Below are 20,282 nucleotides of genomic sequence, written 5' to 3' on the forward strand. Positions count from 1 at the left end.
ATCCTATCTCACAGGAAAGAATCTTAGTCTTTTTCTTTGTTTCGATTCAAGAAGGCTTTCATTGCAAGAGCATAATTATCATGTTCTGCAGGCTATGAAAGATATCATTTTGCCCCATCAAGAACATTTTTATTGGACTTGGTACTGAATGATTTGAGAAAAGTGTAACGTCAATTGTAAGACGTTTTATGTTGTCATTTATGTAATTATATTTGTAATGCATGTAAATCTTGTAAGTAAAATAAAAGAGATTTAAGACTCAACTTGCAAAAATCCTGGCAGACCAACATCCAGTCTTGCCAGGTCAAGCTACCTCTTTTGTCATGCAAATACATGTCACCTCTGCTCCTTTTGTCATGCTAATTGGCAGCCTCTGTCCAGTTCCTGGCCATGAGAAATGTGGTTCTTTTGTTATTCAAATTGGGCCCTTAACCTGTTTAGTCATGGATTAATGAGAGCAGTGACCTAACCTATTGTCCACTGAATATGGCTCAAATTAAGTCATACACTATAGGTTTTAATACATGTACAACAGCTAAAACTTGTATAGAATGTATATGAACATGATGAATGCATGCAGAGGTTGGAATTGTTGAGTCATCTAGTAGTGTAAGATCTCTATTCAGCAGTGTCTTTTTTGGACATTTTGAAGGAGGAGAACATGTGTGATAGTACAATTATCTCAATGTCTCGTCCTTTAATGGGCATTGGAGCTGCACAGTGACTATGATCGATGTAATGTACATGTATAAAGTCATTATGGTCGTAAGCGCTATGCCTGTCACCTGTGTGATGGAGTTGACGACTCCCTCCAATTGCGTAGGTTTTCTCCCGTTGAAACGGTTTTCCTCCTACACTGACTTTCCAAGTTGCCATGTGAGGATTCTTGGAATATGCGACAATAAATAATTTTCAAAAGAAAATTTGCTTTTCTTCTTTACTAGCCTGGTGGTGCTCCGACACTTCAACTAGTATTGTTTTAAATATTGTCATGCATTTAAACCAACAAACTGGCACCCCAATGATGAGATGTTCAGCCTGTGATGCATTGAATGGGTTATCACTTGTATGAATCCAAATCTATCAGATGACCACAATCGTTGTATGGTTTACATTGAAATCACATTGAATGGTTTACGATCATTGGTATGAATCCATATTTCTCAGATCACAAATCACTTTCATATTGAATGGTTTTTCACCACTATGACTATGAATTCATATCGCCAAGTTCAGATGGCGACAATCATTTGAGTTCACATTGAATGGTTTATCTCGTCAAGATGCTACAGGTCCTGAGAAGCAATAAACAATCAAAGACATTTGTGAAGGACTCTATGATTTGAGGGACTATCTTTCACTTTACACCACCCATGCACTATGTACTCAATGTGTAGCTGATAATCAGTGACAGGATCCAGGGGTCATTGCGCATGGGTATGCTATGAACGGACGTCTGTACGGATGGGGGATCATCTCATACAGCATGCTTGATTACATAGTAAATAGTATTATGTTTTTAAAAATACTTTTCTTTATTTCTTACCACCATCTGTCATACATGTATATTTTGAATAAATCTTATTTATCTTTGTGATGAACCCTATCTAATAGATGCTGGAGCATCCGTAAGGCAGTTCCTTGATAATTTCTTTTTATTTCTTTGCGCCAACCATACATCTTAATCATGTATATTTTTAATAAATCTTACTTATCTTTGTCTTGAATCCTATTTAATAGAATGATTCTTGAGCATCCGTAAGACTTCACCTTGACAATTTCTGTTTATTTCTTTGCGCCAACCATCTAATACTAATAGATCCTCTATCATCCATACATCTTAGTCATGTATATATTTGTAATAAATCTTGTTTATCTTTGTGATGAACCCTATCTAATTCTAATAGATGCTAGAGCATCCATCCCTATATATTATTTCCTAGCTAATCCCATTGTTTAGCCCGATAATCCCGCTAATTAGCATTCAGGGGCCTATGATCCATCTAATAGTAATAGATCCTCTATCATCCATACATGTTATTCTACATTTTCTTGTTTTATGTATTTATCTTTGTCTTGATCCCTATCTAATAGATGCTGGAGCATTATATGCTTGCATTATATGCTTGCATCAGAAAATATAAAAGAATTATATAAATGAAAACATAACAAATGGATTGATAGAGAATCTATTAGATGGTTTGGCACAAAAAGAGACTGGCATCATCCCATCAATGACAATGCCATCATCTGATCATGCCTACAGCCTAGTCTCTCTTAAAGCAGTCAACAAACACCACTATACCCCCTCACACTCAGAAACCACAAACGCCCACCCCTCTCTTCTACCTTAATACTTCTGGGTTGTTCCAGAGCATGCTGTGTAACCGATTCCATCCTCGACCCATCTTTAATCCACGCAAGGACTCCAGTGAGAGGACAGCCGAAACGTCTTCTGTCCGGTTTTACAGCTATAAATTGTTCTGTCATTTTGTCTGGAGATGGCGCTGCAGTAGTTGCCACTTCTGATTGGTTAAAAGTTTTTAGAAGTGGTTCCGAGTGGCGGGTCAGTCCACACGTGTGCGCATTCGTATTTCCCGCGTTATGAACTAATGCCAGTGGCGTCATCTGTTGACGAACTACGACATCCCTCATGTACGTGTAGGAATCACATCGAGGATGTAACAAATCGCCCGTCATGTCTTCGACTATGTACATTCTTGGACGAATCAGTGATAAAAAACGTGAATAACTTCCTGATTTTGGCTAGAGTTCATGGATTTTATGTCAGAAATGTGATATATTATTCCAAATTTATGGTGATATTCTGTCTGAAAAATAAAACTTGTTTTTAAAGGTGAGATTTGCCCACGGTTAGCATCTATGGCTGGTATAGGCCTACTAGTCATTACTCTCTTGTCTAGGCCTACTTAGCAGCCAATAGCAGCCATTAGCATGATGATCATCAGACATGATGATTATTCATCATCTGTGATACTGATAGGCCCAGCATGCTAGGCCTAGGCCTACTATCCATGTATGTAGGCCTACGACTACGTACATCTATCTGCATGACATTCTTATGCATTTACATTGTTTAGTATATCCTAGTACACACACTACACAGTGAGAGTGACAGTGTCAGTGAACGGTAAACAGTCTAGCTCATATTAATATCAACATTGAATTTGTTCCATTCTTTAAAGTTGTCAAAATATCGTATGTATGAAGTATGAGCTAGACTGTACAATATCCATACTATGGCCCCATATTCTGTTATTTATTCTGATTAATATTACTGTAAACACTCCTCTTTCCCATCAACACAACACTGTCGACAGTGCCTAGCCTGGACCTGGCCATCACCGTGGCCCATCGTCATGGAAAGCAGTCTCTCCAGGGCAGAGGGGCAGGGGGTATCCACCAGGACCACATCACTGACCTTTCAAAAGGCCTGTCCTTTTTGCAGCCAAATGTATTTTTAGCAAGTGTCTGAGACTGATGAAGTGATATGACAACATAGGTCAACACTTCGAAAAATGGGCGTTGCCGTTGGATGAGTCACTCTTGCTGGTTTTTACAGACACTGTTCAAATACTGAACATCTCAAGATGTTTTATCGTGACGATGTTCATCCATGCGACAACTACACAACCACCAGTATGACAGGCCTATGTAAATTGTGTCAAAAATGTGACTGCGCTCAGCATTGGGTGTGGCCAAAACTAATGTTTGGTTGATGATTAATGTTTCCTGGTAATTCACCTGGGGAATCAATAAGTCTTCGTTGACAGAAACTATCAGCAGATGTTGTCATTATATATTTTGGATGGCCCACCTGTAGGCACATGCATAATCAATTAATCCTACTTTCTCTACGGTACACATTTCGAGGTATAACAAGTGCAAAATTTTTTGGCTTAATTTCTTTGATTTGAGAGGTTCGTACCATCAACTTCCTTGAGAATTACCCAAAACATCCAACACATGGTACCCTTTGGTACTTGGAGACCCTGTGTGGAGAGTAAAGTTTTGTCCAGTGGTGTGTTTTTCCAGCTCATTACCAAAAAAAGAATGCCTCAAACCCAAACAAATAAAATATGTTGATACATGATTATTCCATCGGGCATTCTTCAATGTTGTTTGCACTTGTGTGAAAGTAAACATCATACCAACTATGCACAGTCTTAGCTGTTTTATATCAAGTTGGTAACAAAGCCGAGTTCAAAGCCGAGGTTCGGTTAGCTGTGTTGCTTGTGCATCTCATGAGTCTTTGATAATACTGTCTAGTTCACACATGCACTGTTCTCTGCAGTGGGCTGAGATTTGAGTCCAACTCCTAAAGTGAGCAAAGCTCTGATTGAGGATAAGGCTGGTCTTTCTCTTATCATAATGACAAAAATCTCTCTTGAAGTTAACTTGTTCAGCCAAAGATAACACTTGTATACCAGAAGTGATCCATTTTTTGTCTCATTTCTACTTTCAGAAAAAAAGATGCCGTTTAAACTCCGCCTCAAGCGGACGCGGCGATATGACGTCTCTTCCAAACATCTCTATGTCGTCTCGGCTCAACTGTTGGATAACACGCTCATAGAATGTACGCTCACAACCGAGAGTACGGGAATGGAATGTTTAGAGAACATTGCTCAGAGAATAGAATTGCGAGAGGTAGGCTAGTCTTAGGTTTGTTTGAGTTGAGAGGCTTTTGGTATTTGACCCTTGCTGTGACAGATTGCGAAAGGATAGGCCTAACTCTTACTTCATGTCATATAGGGATTTCTAAACAACTACGACTTGTAATATCCCTCACTTGCACACTCAGTTTATTGATTACGAGAACACAAGTTGATATTATCAGTCAATGTGGCACAGGCATGACACTTGGGATATGTATTTCAAAACAAGCCTGTCCTTCCCTGTTGGTGACCTGGGCATGCCTTCTGACAGTCATGCTTCCATTGTAGTGCTGGCATTCGCCACTGATAACATACACTTGTATGCCTGCCCAACATGGAATCTGTGGAATGTAAGCCACCTATCTGGAAGTTTGCCCAGGGATTTGTATTGACTTTGTTTTGTTGATAACTGTCTGTAAGAAATGTAAGACCTCACCATGAAGAGGACTCAACTGATAGCACTGAGTATTTTCTTTAGGCCTTTGGAGATTTAGCTTTCATCTGTATAGCCTTCATCAGCACATGACTTTTACATGTTGATATGGTACAAAAATGTGGGAACATGTACAAAGAAAGTGTAGGTGTGCAGAAGAATGCTGTGAACATGACACAGCCATGTACTCTTCTCTCTGATGTGGAAGTCCACCTGCCTTTATCCCAGTGGAAAGGCTTTTGGGGAACTGCACACTGCAGTTTCAGGTGTGTGCAGATGGTTCTTCTTTTGGATGGCATCTGTTGCAAGACGTGCATGCCATGGACAGACTTAATGTAGGGAAGAGACTAGTCAATGGACTCTTCAAAAACCCTGTGCCTTTGCTTGGTCAGGTGATCAACATCTAATCGATGTTGTTTAAAAAAGTATCCCGGGGGATTCCAATGTCAGCGTTATCACATCGAAGAGTTTGCATCAATTTGACAGTTCTGATTCTGAAAGGTCCTCATTGACTGCTCCATCAGGACTTTTCAATTCATGCTGGTCATTGTGATAAAATACTAATACTCTGAATGTCATGTTAGGCCCTCTTTGCTACTTCTTTTGGCAATGGCAATCAAGTGGCTCCATTGTATTCAGTGACATTTTAGGCCAACTTGGCTTACATGGATGCTCATCAAGTACTTGTTTGTATTAGGCGTTAAAAACAACTTGACCCTTGGGAATTCCTAGGACCCACTGACTTTCCTGTTTTTCAAGAATGCCTTTCTTTGGAATCAATTAAAGGACCTTTTCAAACCCATTGACCCGAGAATATAGGGACTAAGCAAGTTTGGACTCGGCCCTAAGCCAATCACTGAATCAGTTGAGAGAAATGAATCCGTTCGGCACCAACAATTGGTTAGAGCCGCAAGTGGTCACACTTCCAAGTTATTCTGATTATATAAAGAGCAAAATTGATTTTAAAAGTTCCATGTATTACAATTTCCTTTTGTGGACATTAAGTTCATTATAAGCGAGTTTAAGACACTTTCTGACAATGAGATGCCAATCCATGCCCATTGTCATCACTCCAAAGGACAAAGTGAAGCAGAATTAACCACCAAGCTAGTCTCTACAGAGTTAGAGTAAAAGTTGCCTCCAAAACTCCCTTTATCATGCTTAATTACAAAGGAGACGCTGCTCTTCATTGCAGAGTTTCATCTTCCCTAGACATTTAGGATGATACCTGAGATAATTCATTGTGGAGAACGCTGACTTGTCAACATTACTTAAAAATGTTGCAGTTGGGTCGTTTTTTGTCCCCTTATAGCCTTGTTCTATACACATTGATTCTGTCTCTTTTCAGATTCAATATTTTGGTCTGCGCTACTTCAACAAGAAGCTACAGCTCCATTGGGTGGACTTGGACAAACCATTGAAGAAACAACTGGAGAAGAATGACCACTCCCCCATGCTGTACTTCGGGGTCATGCTGTATGTGTCTGACATTCAGAGGCTCGGGGATGACATGGCCAGGTAAGAATGACCACTCCTCTCTGCTCTTTGGGGTCATGCTGTATGTTGACAGAGATTCGTAGGGGATCAATAACCCATGCTCTACTTTGGGGTCAGTGCTGTTCTTGTCTGATGGGCAGAGGCTCGGAGATGACATTGCCAGGCAAGATGTACAATCAGCCATGACACATTTAAGTGATAGTTTTCAACGAAGTTCAACGCACCCAGATGCAGTAAGAGGTTTCATGGTGCACGAGTCTTAACCTATTTTTGACATTTTAGGTACCAGTACTACCTGCAACTGAAGCATGACATCCTTGAAGGCCACATCCCGTGTCACCACGAGCAGGCTGTCATCTTAGCCAGTTATAGCGTTCAAGGTGAGACATATGTAATATTCTTTTTCAGTTGTGGTAATAATGCGATTCTCACTGCCTTTTCACTTCAGAGCCTTTGAATTAAAACATTGTCTGAATATGTATGGTAACCAGACGTGTGAAGTTGATGGCAATTGATCTTAGTTGGTGTAGATAACAGAAGTGTTGATAGTCAGTGTGTATTTACATGTACTCTCGAATTCAATTTCAAATGCAAACGGCATAGGCCCCTTCAGCTTAGCAATACACTACATTCTCTTTACTTTGACTAATCACTCAAAACTGAACTGCACATTCTTGCTCCAGAGAAGTAGAATAGTTTCAACATGACTCATAAGAAGGTAGAATGAAAACAATTTTGTAGTAAATTCTTGAAATAATCAAAACTGTAATATCCGTGGTGAAATCTAGCTATGATAGTTTCAAAGTGTTATCAGTTAGTTTTTATGATTGAGTGTGGTGTTCATCAACTACACTCAAGAGTTACAGCCAGAGAACTGCAGTGCTCGAGTGTACGCAATGTATTACAATACACTCATTTGCTTGTATAGAAATTGTTTGCTTATCATTTACTCTGCGATGAAAATCTCTAATAACACCAGAACGTCTTGTGAAGCCTAGGGTTTAAAAAATCCATTGAGAAAGAAATGTTGTTTACCAAAATGTAGGGGAAAAGATCGCAGCTTCACGTCATTTTCAAAATACTTCTGTAATTCCAGCTGAGTTTGGTGACCATGACTTCACTCGCCACACCCTAGAATACTTCAAAGAGTTTGCTTTGCTTCCCAAGGTAAGACCACTTCACAGCTAAGGCATTCAGTTGAAAAGGCATTGATAGATAATGTAAAGATGAATGGAGTTCTTGCAAAGGCAATTAGAATATGACCCTTGTCGAAAAGACTTAACACTTAATTTGTGACATCTAAGTTATGCTATGCCTATGCCATACCCCAGAATACTTCACAAGGCAGTGGTGTTGTATCTTACCCGATTGGTATGTTCATATACAAACTGTTACTGTCTAACACGATTTGTTTACACAGGGGATTGGCAGAGTGCCAGGGCAAGAAGTGCCCTGCCAACTTCTAAGCTTGTATGTGGCGAGATTGAAATAAAGTGGTTCTTGATTGCTAGTTTTATTGGTATTTGATGTTTCTGTCCCAAGTTTTGGAAGTCTTTGTTATTTATTGCCAAAATGAAATGCAGATTGGCTTGGGGAAATGGGGTACCGATATTTCACTGCCCTGGGTTTGTTCATGCATCAGGCTGGTCGGATCTGACCAAGTACAAGAATACTCTTTTTGTGGGCTTCGAATCCGTTCCACAATCGACTGATGTTGGAACACAATTGGCAGTATACTATTCGGAAGACGTTACACTAGAGCAATAGCCTAGTCAACGGGACAGCAGACCATTTAGTCCAATCTACACGCATCTTGATATTGATAGATGTGTTCCCTATTCAGATAATTTCAGTGGTACCCCATTCTGCCTACACATTACTTTCAGCTGCTCTGATAAGAAAATCAATAATCCGTTGATTGGTCTATGCGCAGTTTAGTTTCTTGGGTCGAGTGTGTGGGCCGCATTGGGTACTTGTCTTGGATTGAGGGGTGGGCTGGATTCATATAAATCACTTTTCTTATCGACTTCAAAAATCATTGTGAAGCCTTGTCGATATTGAAAGTGCGACATTAATCAAAGACAGACCCAGAAGTTGAAATTGAGGCGATGTTAAGATATGAAGGCTGTCTTAGCATGTATTAGAAAAATGCCATGACGGTTGAAACATTAGGTGGAACCTACACCTTTGAATTTGATTGACTCAGGTCTGTTGTATGAAAGTAAAATACTCTGGACATACTATACATTTATCAGCTGGGTTGATTTGTCAGGGGGACCTTTGATATCAGCTACATCCTCACGTCTTTACCGGCAACCACACTCTGGAAGTAAACACGGCCCATTGGAAAATCATTTTTCTACTATTTCCAACTTTCCCTTGCAGTTGCTCACCCTTGACGAGAAGTCATACTCGGCCCTTTGTGATGAGATCCTCACCACTCATAGGAGTCTGCAGGGCCTTTCACCCATGGCCGCCGAACTTCACTACATCATGGCCGCCATGCAGCTTGATGGTTATGGAGTTGAGTGCTATCCTGGCAAGGTAGATAATGTCATTATTGACCTGATATCGTACTCAAGTCGGAATGAAGTTTCAGTCTGAAACAGCCTGCGTTATCTCAAGCTTACACAGTTCTACCTCTCCAGAGTTAGCTCAGGATGTTGCTTACATGTGGTCTACCACTGATCATTAGAAGTCTCCAGAAAGAGCATCTTTTTGAAGTGAACCTTACCTAGAAGGAGTTTTTGACTCATTTGAACAGGGGCTATCTCAAAATGTGACATACTAGTCTAGATCACCCTTGGAGGTTTCCTTGGCCAAGCAAGGTTTCTGTACCAAAGTCATACTTAACATGTTTTTCATATTGATATCTTCTTGCAGGACGACACAGGTAGTGACCTCATTCTAGGTGCTTCCTATGCCGGCCTCTTCATGAAACATCTGGGCGGACAAACAACAGTTTATTTCAAGTAAGTCCATGATATTCATTGCACCCCTGCATGTCTCTCATTCTTCCACAGTGGGTCTGTCAATCGTCGCTGAAATATAGCCCTGCCAAAATAGGCCTGATGTAATAAGTTGTTTTGGCCATTACTTCAAATGTGCATCACTCCACTGTCCCATCCTGGCCTCTAATTGCAATCAAGGACTAATGGAAGAGTAATTTATTGGAGACCCTAAGATTATGGAAGTCTGGTTTGGTCCGGACACTGATTTTTCATTGATGACCATCTTTTGTTTCAGGTGGGATGAAATCAAACACCTTACACATCATAGAAAATCTTTCATTATTCAGACCTGCCATGATCAACAAAATGTCCAACTCAACATGGTAAGTTATGAATTACGTCTTTTTGTTCTTTAAAAAGTGACACATAACCACAATGTAAACCCATCCTATATGTGACCCATCACAGCAAAACCAGGCGCATGTCGCACAGAAGATGATCCTAAATGACACCAGGAGATAATGGAAGAAATAGGTGTGCTCGTATTTCACAAAAGGCAGACAATAGAGAAATGAACAAACAGTCCGTCTCAACCTGCCAAGCTCAGAGCGACATGCGCCTGATTTTGCTGTGACGGGTCACATATTGTGTTTACCCTTCTTTACAGGACGACACAGATGTGGCAAAATATGTATGGAGGATGTGTGTGACACAGCACAAGTTCAACAGGCTGCAGAAGGAAATCAGCAGGTGAGACTCGTACTATTATCAAGCAACAATCTAATTTGTGACCCGCTCTACCAAAACTAGGCGCTTGTCGCATCTGAACTTGACAGGTTGATACGGACTTGTTGTTCATTTCCCTATTGTAGACCTTTGGTAAAATGTAACCAAATCAGTTTGTAATAGATTTCACAAAAGGTCTACAATAGGGAAATGAACAGCAAGTCCGTATCAACCTGTCAAGTTCAGATGCGACAAGCGCCTAGTTTTGGTAGAGCGAGTCACATTTAGGGAAGGAGAAGTGAGCCTCCCCACTTAGGAAACGTAGTGAAAAGCGTAGTTCTGAAACAGATGTAGTTGTAACACTCCTGTCACTTGAATTTGGCTCATCATATTCATAACTAGCATTGATATTATTCTGACCTTCTGTGATGTGTACAGATCTTTGTTCTAGCCGGGGTGAACCCATTTGTCACCGTAGGTGGGAGCATGTTCCATTGTAACAAGACATGGAATAGCATTGACTCTTGCATATTCTATGCACAGGTGCCTTATTCCAAGTTGTGTTTTTTACACATAAATAAGGGCTACTTCAGGTCTACTTATCTATTGATTGTATTGTATTTTATTGTATAGGTTTTCTCCCGTTGTTTACGGGTAGAATCTGTTATGTTTGTTGGTTGGCTGTGTGATTAATGCATACCATTTGGTTCTCGAATTTATTCTCTTATATCACAAGGGACTCGAGTTCTGTGTCATTTTGGTGAACTTTTGAAGCCTTCTTTCTACATGATGATTAACTTGTCCCTTGTAGTATAGTGACCAACTGACATCCGCCCCTGATTGTTGTTTTAGAAACTTGGCAGAATTCCTGGCATTTACTTGCAACTTAACACATGTAGATGTAGCTTGCCCTGAACCAAAGATTGTCAGTACCAATATTCAATTTAGCCCCATATTGGTGTCATATTTTGAAGGTAATCCTGTTCTCTAGAAGTTTACCTATAAAGTGTCTTTCCTATTTGCAGCACGAGAAGTAGCCAGTCAATCAAGTCAACATCATCGGAAGGAAAGCAACAACCTCAGGCTATGCCGTAAGTTTCAGAGATTATCGATGATATCAAACAAGTCCAGTCTAATTTTGGTCATTCAGGTTGAAGTGTAAGGCTAAATACCCCTCAGCCGAAAGAGGCTAGAAGGGTAATGTCATCACTTGCAATGGCCGCCTGTTCCTCCATCAGCAGCAGCCATCTTGAATCTGGTTTCTGTACCATCTCACCTTTAACATCAATGGGCCGAGGGGTAATGCGCACTTTGAGAGAGGGTCCAGAGTAAGATGAAATGGTTTCATATTTTGTTATTTTGTTCCAGAGATCTCCAGCAAAGTGTTCAACAGTCATTGCAGAATGAGCCCAAAATACTAGCTCCAGATAGAGGCTTACAGCAGACGGCACTCTATCAAGGTAATTTTTGTCCCAGTAGGTCACTGATCCGCTATGCTGTTAACAATTGGTTCACCACTGCTGCCGAACTTTCCCTTCAATATGAAATACTCTAAGGAATGCCCATTAAAGGGCAACTCTCACTGAAGTGTTTCATTATCACATGATGCAGGACATTCGTAGTTATCCCAGACAACTTATGCCAGATGTGATTTATACAAAATCACCACCTTGTTATTTCTTTCAGATCATCATCTTCAAGGTGAATATGAAGGTGAAAATGATTATCATCAAACACAGATCCCAGTTCAAAGCAGTTATGAGCAGACGTCGGGTGATGTGGTGTACACTCCCAACGCTGTCGTTAATGGGAGTATATATGATGTGGAGCATGCTCAAGTTGTGCTGGGCTCTCAAAACAATATCAGTACCACCATCACACCTTCTCATCACGGGATACAAGCACCGGAATACCGCCCTACACCAGATTATGAGACGGTAATGCGGCAACGGATCGCACAGCATCAAAACTTTGATCAATTGAGTTTGACGCAGAGCATGACGATATCAAACATTGGCAACACGCAAATTTATAGACACCCTTCGGAGCATCTTGCGTACAGTCAGCCAGAAATCGGGCAAGCTGTTCAATATGAACACCAGATGGTTCATCCTTTGCACCGGGGGTTCAATATAGCATATTCCCACCCGGTTGTGGAGCATGGTGTCGCGTCGAAACCGATTGAACGTGTCAGTAGTCTTGTCATTCAACCAACGTATAGCACACCTGAGTTAAATGTTCAAATACCTGTGCAACAAAGTGCGTCTGAAACTGTTTTACCCCAGAGCATGATGGGTTATCGTAATCCCCCAACATATAGCCGGCCCAGTAGTAGCACCCCGGATCTAGCCACACATACAGTGAAACCAAACTTTAATCCTCCACCAGATTTGCTATCGCGTAGAAATATCGATTTGAGTGAGTTACTGGCTCAGTCCAGATTAGATCAGAGTTACGAAAACTTGGCTGGGAACCTTCAGAATATGGACATGTATGGGGATTACAATAAGCATCGAAGTAGGACATTGGATTCTGTAAGCACTGGTTCAAATGCGACGTTTCATGCTAAAGATGTTGAAACTGCTTCTGAGGATTCCGATTTTGTGCAATATCCTAGTGCGGAGGGAAGTTATGAGAGGGGTTTAAACATAGGTGTGGAAATGACTGAAACGAAGGACTTGACGTATGATCAAATGCTTCGACAGGACCAGGAGCCTGTGGGGTCAGAACAGTGTGATTCAGGGAGTGAGTATGACCCAGTTGCTGAAATGGAGAACCCACCATTCGTGGAAAACCCTAGTGACAGTGAAATTGAGTGTTTGGATGTTTCCAAAATGTCTGAAATGACATCAAGCGTGGCACACAGCAAGTGTAGTTCTATGGATACGACGTCTGTGTTACCATTGGACGAGGACGCAGCACGGGCGGCCATATTGGATGAGGCAGAGGAAGAGGAGAAGGATGCCGTTGCTCAGGCATTGAAAACAGACTCCTCGGATGAGGTAAGACTGGTTTTAAAATTCACTTTTCTCTCGACACGTTCAGAAGAGTAAAATCGTCCTGCCGAGCCACTGCAACCTGCGATAATGATTGCATACAACGAAAGTCGCTTGTTTGCTGAGGTCTTACGGTTGTGACAGGAATCAGCAAGTGCAGCAACCTGCTTTCAATATCAAACTTCAAAGCCAGCGGCTGCAGTGGTCTAGTTCTGTTCTTTCCCACTAGATGTCAGTAGATGAACAGACTTGAGATTACCAAAATAATATTCCAATCAATTTATGAAAAAATTGTGAAATCCTGACCAAGTTGTTAATTTGGTAAGTCATCATCTGGCTGGTTCCATCGATTTCATAATAAGGCCACCACTGGTTAATCATGATCAATAATTGATTGAATTGCGAAAGTGGGGCGAGATGAGATCATGTTGAGTTAATTGGAAATGATGGTAATTTCAATCGGCTGTCTCAATGGTTTGGCATTGTGGATGAAATCCCTGCTAATGTACTGTAATTCATCCAATTAACCTCACAAAAACTTCCTTGTTTGCAGTCAGATATTACATTACATTCATTGGATTGTTTCGTGAATCTGCCATTTGAATAATTTGCCCCCTTATTAGGCCCCCTCCCCCTTATTAGGCCCCCTCCCCCCTCCTCAGCCAGACCCTGTGGTGAGCGCACACCTGTCACTTTGTTAGTTTCTTTATGCCTTCAGATTAATTGGTGCAATGTACATGGCCTTTGATTTTTAGGTGGCAAGTGTTGCACATGGAGGGTCAACTTGTCCATTTGATGACAATAACATCTCATAAAATGCACATGTTCCTGATGGATATTTGTTAGTGGTTGTGTTGATGTGAAAGTGGCTCTGTTCACAGCAAGCGACTTCATGCGTCGCATGTGATTTGGTCTTGAAAGGGTTAAAATCACTTCTTACCGTGGTTTTTGAAAGGATTTTATCAGATTGTGCCTACCAGTGGACACTGCTGGTGGTTAGGAATCAGTTTGTTCAAATGCCAGTTTAAATGTGCAATTGGAGCAGGTGCTATTCACCAGGTAGGGTGGCGAAAAAACAACAACAGAACCCCGATAATAGAATTATCTGATTATTTCAATAAATCTTGTGTCAAATCTGTTTTTTTCCTTCCTTAATGTCTTTCAAGTTGAACTGTGTGTCAAAAAAAGCCAGATATGTGTATTTATGGGAGTTTTAAGCATCATTAATTTTGGTTACACTGTGGCGGTTTTCATTTATGATGAGGACCATCTAATGTGTTTGGTCTGGTCTGGTGTTAGATTCTCGAACATTGATTGCTGGCATGCTCCTTGTGCATGTTTGTGTTGTTGATGCAGTTGACGCGTGTGGATTATCATGTACGTCTGTGTCTCTCGGTGTCTGCTGAAGATCTGCTCAATAGTAGAGGGAACTTTGGATCAAGTGATTAGTGTTTTTGTCAAGGATAGGCTGAGTTGGTGAACTATAATGGAATAACTAGATAGCCTTCAATGTGACTGTAGCTACGTATTAGCAGTTGCTGGAGCTTCAGACGTTGCTAATGACGACTACAATACGGTTGTTCTTCTTTCGTTCAGGATCCAGGTTGCTCATTCAATGTCATGGGGGCTGAGTTCTCTTCATATTTGGACCCACGGTCGCTCAGTTTTGGATTTTACTCTTCCAATGAGGAATTGGATAGTGAGACTGATGTCGGTGAGAGCGAGGGGGGACCCAATGGGATTTGTGAAGAAATGAAAGAAAATGAGGCAGATGGTAGTGAGGTTCAGACAAACGAACTGAATTCTGCTGGAAAAGGGAACCATTCAGAAAAGAATGAAAAGGTTGATTTTCAGCTTTCTGATTTATATTCTGATAGAACAGGAATGACTTTGGATGACTGCAGTCCCTTGTCAGACGATCCTGAAGTGGCCATGTGCAGGAGTGGAAAATCATCAAGTTCTGGCTTCACCACTGGGCGTAATATGGTCAATGGTGCTACTTGTTTTATGAAGAGAGAGGACAGGTCAAAGATGAAGAAATCTGACGTACATGTAGGTTCAGTTTGTTTTGAAAATCCTGACTTTTGTCTTCGGTCAATGCAAGAGGTCAAAGAAGTCGTTTCATGGTATGAGCAATCAATTCAGTCATTAAAACTTCGATTGCATTCTGAGGTGCCAATTGTAAGCCTGCATTGCCCATAATCGCACTGTCCTATAATCAGAAATTCATCAAACAGGTTAGCGAATTGACTTGAATCATCAAGTGTTATCTGTTTTCATTCCCAGAATGTTTGATATTGGATGTGAGCCATTGTTTTTCTCATTGGCCTAGATACTTCCTGAGGCCTACTTTGTATCAGTCTTGGCATTCTTCATCAATCACTTGATGCATACTGGACCTTTTCACATCACAGCATCTTCTGAGTATCTTCTGAGTATCTTCCCATCTAGAGCATGATACCAGTAAGTTTAGTGTGATTCCCTGTTACAAGCCTTATCACAAGCGGTCAGGAACTCATGCTGAAGTTAGTCATGTTTCCATGACCGAGTCTTCATGACCACAGACTGTCTCATATGTCTTCCATCGTGGGCTCACACTTGTATCTTATGCAATCTTGTTGCAATTATGAAGATTGCCGAAGAAGCGGCAAAAAGGTTAGATATTCTTTAGAATGGGTTTTCATAATAGTTCATCTTGCCACTTAGCATATTTGTCTTTCAGGATGTGAATGACTTTTGATAGACCCCAAGCCTCCCCCCTTACTCACTTACCATTTCTTTTATCTGTATCTGATTCCTATCAAATGTTCATTTTACTTCAGGATGATGATGAGGTGAAGAGACGCAGTATGGGTCCACTGAAGATGGCCCACCTGAACGGCCTCACCATATCCAGGGCTCAGATCATGTTTGCTCAAAATGACGAGTCTCGAGCGCCAAAAGATGACAGGGTAGGTGTGTTGATGAAAACATCCTATGTTTCTACCGTTGCCCGTGGAGGTTGAAAGATCATTATTAAAGGGGGACTATATGGGCCGAAGCTAGAGGTCCAATTGGTTGTCTCCTAGTGACAATAATACACAGTTTATTAGGGGACTGGTTCTGGTTTGTCCTGGTGATATTCCTCGTGCACGTGTGAACAGTTCCCAATGTGTACTGCGAGGTGGTAGAGACTCAGACACCTGTGGACCACTTGATACAAGGCCCGGTCTATTGTCTCCCTTTAAGACCGTATTCTGCAACTACCAAATTGATGTGCAGGTCCTATATATATATATATATACTGTACAGTGCATCAAAGCTCCAGGGAATATGGTGAAAAGAGCTTATTGATTCAGACATCCCATTGTTCCGCAGGATGCTAATTTTTCATTGAGATTGATATCTTTTGTGATGATACTTAGCTTCCAACATCTTTGTTCTGATCTTCTGCTTGGCATCTGTGCTCTTAGTGAGTATTTACGTGGTATATATGTTAGAGTTATTGAACACTATGTGTCAGTTTGTACATCACAGAGATGGTAATGGTTCATTCGAATCAATAGGAATGTTTACTATACATCACAAAGATGGTAATAGGACTCAGAGGTGGAATGCTATGTAAATTCAATGAAAGAGCAAATTCAATGCTAATCAGAACTTTTCCCCTGTCTAGATACACATGCTGAATCTGAAATTGTTTTCTTTGCAGAGGAAACATCTAGAGAGTAAGCTTGAAGAAGGTCAGGTGTTTGTGGAGTTTGAGAAGATACCCAAGAAGGTGACAACGACAGAGTGCCGCGTTGCTTTGAATCCGGAGAATCTGTCAAAGAATCGCTTCAAAGACGTGCACCCTTATGACAGCTCTCGTGTCAGGTTAAAACCTAAGTCAAGCAATTCGTCGGGATACATCAATGCTTCTCATATCAGGGTGAGTTAGGTTTAATGTAGTTCATGGAATGCAACTGATAAATTTGACTTTTGCATTCACTGAACTGTAGACAGTTATGTGTATCATTGCAGTTTGTGCAGGTTCGGTCTCGAATAAAAATGTTATGTATAGCTATAGCTAATACAACATAGATTTAGTTTGGCAGCAAACATAAATCTTTTCTGAACAGTTTTTTCTCTAAAAATAGGTCCCAACATGAAAAATATGAAGGAAAAAGTTTTTTGACGAACTATGCTTCTCAAAGTTTCCGAATAATGTAACATTTTGGAACAATTCTGTTCAAGGTGAGAGTCAAAGGTCAAGAATTATGGTATATCGCTGCTCAAGCTCCATTAAAGAACACAACGGAAGACTTCTGGCAGATGATCTGGGAGCAGGATATCCAGGTGATTGCAATGTTGACGCAGCTCACCGAGATGGGCAAGGAGAAGTGTTATCCGTATTGGCCGACTACTCCGGGGTCAAAACACAAACTGACATTTGGAGAGGTATGTAAATCTTGAATGGCATTTTCTCTTGAGCCAGCGACATTAAGTCTGACATTCAACTCAACAGCAAGTCCATGTTCATGGACGGTGTAGCATGAAATAACAAAGGACATGAAACATCTTTGTGGAGATTGACTCCCAAGTGGAAACCAGAAGAACTAGGTGCTCAAGGACACTATTTGATATTTTTTTTTTTGTTTATGCAACTATTGATCATGATTTGTTAATAAAGACAACTGATCTCCCCACTGGACGTCTCTTTTCAGTTCCAAGTGTCATTAAAGTTCAGCAACGATTCCCTCTGTTACGTTACAAATGGCTTGAATCTGAAGCATAAGGGTTCTGGCAAGGAGAGAATGATCTGGCATTTACAGTACACAGATTGGCCAGATCATGGCTGCCCTGATGATGTACATGGATTTTTAGGTAGGCGATTCACATGTGCGCTTCATTTCATCAAGAGGTTAAAATCTCCTGCTGCCTGGTAAGTGCTGGCAGTGGTGGCACTCGGCTATGAGGTTTGTTTGTATCCATGGAGCTGTGTGGGGCTCCTAAAGATGCTAGAAATGGGTACCTGCTGTGGATACAACCAACAAATGTATGTAGTAGAAAATGACGAGTTTTCCTTGCTTTTGAACACAAAAGACTAGAACAAATGCAGTAGGAAATGACTGTTTCCTTGTACTTGCTTTTGCTGGGGATGTCGGTCATGTGATAAAGTCTCTTTATCTAACCTCATTGTTTTGCAATTCCAGCATTTTTAGAAGAGATTGAGTCCGTGAATCGCCACATTGCCATCGAGAACCCAGCGAGTGAAAAGAAGTTTCCAACACTGATTCACTGTAGTGCTGGAGTCGGGCGGGCTGGGGTAGCCATACTGGTCGAAGTCATGAAAACTTGCCTAGAATTTAATCAGGTCAGTATGCATAACATCAACTCCCGTCACCTCTGAGGTCATGTGTTTGATAGTACTCCCACTTTTTGAAAGTCTGCTGTCTCACAGTCGCCTGAAAGTTTGTGAGCTTATCAGTATCCCTTCTACATTTTCAAACCCCGTGCAACTTTACCAATATCAGGAGCATAATTTCAGAGACTACTTACATCAATGATCAGTTTTTAGATTGGTGGAGCTTCTTTGATGTTGACTTGGAGAATATAGCGAATGAAGTAACCATGGTGATTTCCTTTCTTTCTCAGAATGTTGATATACCAACGGTGCTGGCCACGCTGCGAGGACAGAGGATGCACATGGTACAAACAGTGTCGCAGTACACATTTGTTTACAAGACTCTCATTCAATACTTGAAGAATTCACGTTTGATTTAGAAAGCCAGGCTAAGAGGGCTTTCAGCTTAATAAATCCAGATGTTTGGCATTGCTAATGCTGATAAAAATGTCAGGACCTGCATCATTTTTGATGGGTCGGTTGGGTTATGGACAGATGACATTTGACCTGCATCATTTTTGATGGGTCGGTTGGGTTATGGACAGATGACATTTTTCTAAGGACAGCCTTGATGGCACTGCAAAGTGATAGACATTTTTATAGAAGGTGTATCACGTCGTCAGGAGTTGAGATGGGCAGATATCTAACTTTCTCCAAAAATTGAGTTAGGCAATTCGTTTAGGAGCATGACGATATACAATGTAATGTTATTATGTAACGAACCCATTACTATGTACAAATGTACTTAATTATTGATGATAAAATGTGATATCTAATGTGACTTTGGAAAGGAAATGAGGTAAAACAGGTTGGTCTAAGATTTACCCCGTTGAGCAAAGTTGTGTATGTAGTGATGTACAGTTGGAGTTGTGTAATGCAATTGGTATTCTTACCAAGTTGGATTGAATCGATCTGTTGCCGATTTAATTTTGGGTTGAACTTTTCACTCTTTTTAAGTTCACATCTGTATCTGCATTCTTTCCAACTGCATTTCTGAACAGTGCCAAGGGAATAACAGAATAATAAACTTTAGTGGACAATGTTTAGGATGAACATTTCATGTCTTTTGTACAGTATTGTCTTCCTGGTCTCACATCTTAGGCCCATATAGGTCTACTGCTAATAGCTTCGTCTTCTTTAATACTGTGATGGGTAGAACTTGATGATGAGCACATAAAATGTCCTCATTCATGAGGAATTGTCATCCGTGTCCTGCTTGCTCCAAAACCATTAGCCCCTACCAGGCATTTCAATGCTTAAACAATTTTCAATGCTAAAGATTTATTGTGTTAACACATTTCATATGATCACTTGCTTATTATAATGTATTTATTACACTCTACCTCTTGCAGTCACCTGTAGGTTGTATGTGTGCAACTGTGCTGTATGATTTGACCATAGACTGTTATTCATTTCATGGTGCTAAGAACAGCTATGTGTTGAAATATGGTAATCACATATGTTATCCAAATAAAGAACATTTTAAAGCTCAAGAAGGACTAGTGTTCATTCATTTCGTAGTGTTATTGATTATGGATTTGACCATATCAGGTTTCTTATTGAAGGACAATGCATGAGAATTAGTACACGGTTGTCTATAGAGGTTCTTCACTGACGTCACATGATGACGTTGCCAAT

At 40.7% G+C, this 20,282-nt stretch overlaps 1 protein-coding gene across 2 annotated transcripts; it reads left to right on the plus strand.

The window, feature by feature from the left end:
* The first annotated feature begins 2,700 nt into the window (after nucleotides 1–2,700).
* Nucleotides 2,701–20,131, plus strand: LOC135484398 (tyrosine-protein phosphatase non-receptor type 21-like). 2 transcript variants are annotated; one of them, XR_010446447.1, is made up of 19 exons: nucleotides 2,701–2,857; nucleotides 4,487–4,668; nucleotides 6,458–6,627; nucleotides 6,889–6,986; nucleotides 7,703–7,773; nucleotides 8,992–9,150; nucleotides 9,490–9,578; nucleotides 9,853–9,940; nucleotides 10,225–10,307; nucleotides 11,309–11,374; nucleotides 11,652–11,743; nucleotides 11,970–13,285; nucleotides 16,102–16,230; nucleotides 16,971–17,189; nucleotides 17,495–17,698; nucleotides 17,965–18,124; nucleotides 18,454–18,614; nucleotides 18,896–19,101; nucleotides 19,152–20,131. XR_010446447.1 is itself a non-coding variant. In XM_064765809.1 (18 exons), the coding sequence occupies exons 2-18, from the start codon at nucleotides 4,495–4,497 to the stop codon at nucleotides 19,022–19,024; spliced, it is 3,408 nt and encodes a 1,135-aa protein (XP_064621879.1). In that variant the 5' UTR covers nucleotides 2,701–2,857; nucleotides 4,487–4,494; the 3' UTR covers nucleotides 19,025–20,131. The 2 variants fall into 2 exon arrangements, 1 of the variants encoding a protein (XP_064621879.1); XM_064765809.1 differs by having other exon boundaries at nucleotides 18,896–20,131.
* Nucleotides 20,132–20,282: the final 151 nt, after the last annotated feature.

This window comes from Lineus longissimus, chromosome 3 (assembly GCF_910592395.1).
Source record: "Lineus longissimus chromosome 3, tnLinLong1.2, whole genome shotgun sequence".
In the NCBI taxonomy this organism is placed as follows: Eukaryota; Metazoa; Nemertea; class Pilidiophora; order Heteronemertea; family Lineidae; genus Lineus; species Lineus longissimus.

Excerpts from the sequence above, each read along its gene's own strand:
- LOC135484398 (XM_064765809.1), top strand. The coding sequence starts at position 4,495 with ATGCCGTTTAAACTCCGCCTCAAGCGGACGCGGCGATATGACGTCTCT. Across the intron at positions 11,375-11,651 it reads CAACAACCTCAGGCTATGCC|AGATCTCCAGCAAAGTGTTC; the intron begins GTAAGTTTCAGA and ends ATTTTGTTCCAG. Across the intron at positions 18,615-18,895 it reads CTTGCCTAGAATTTAATCAG|AATGTTGATATACCAACGGT; the intron begins GTCAGTATGCAT and ends TTTCTTTCTCAG.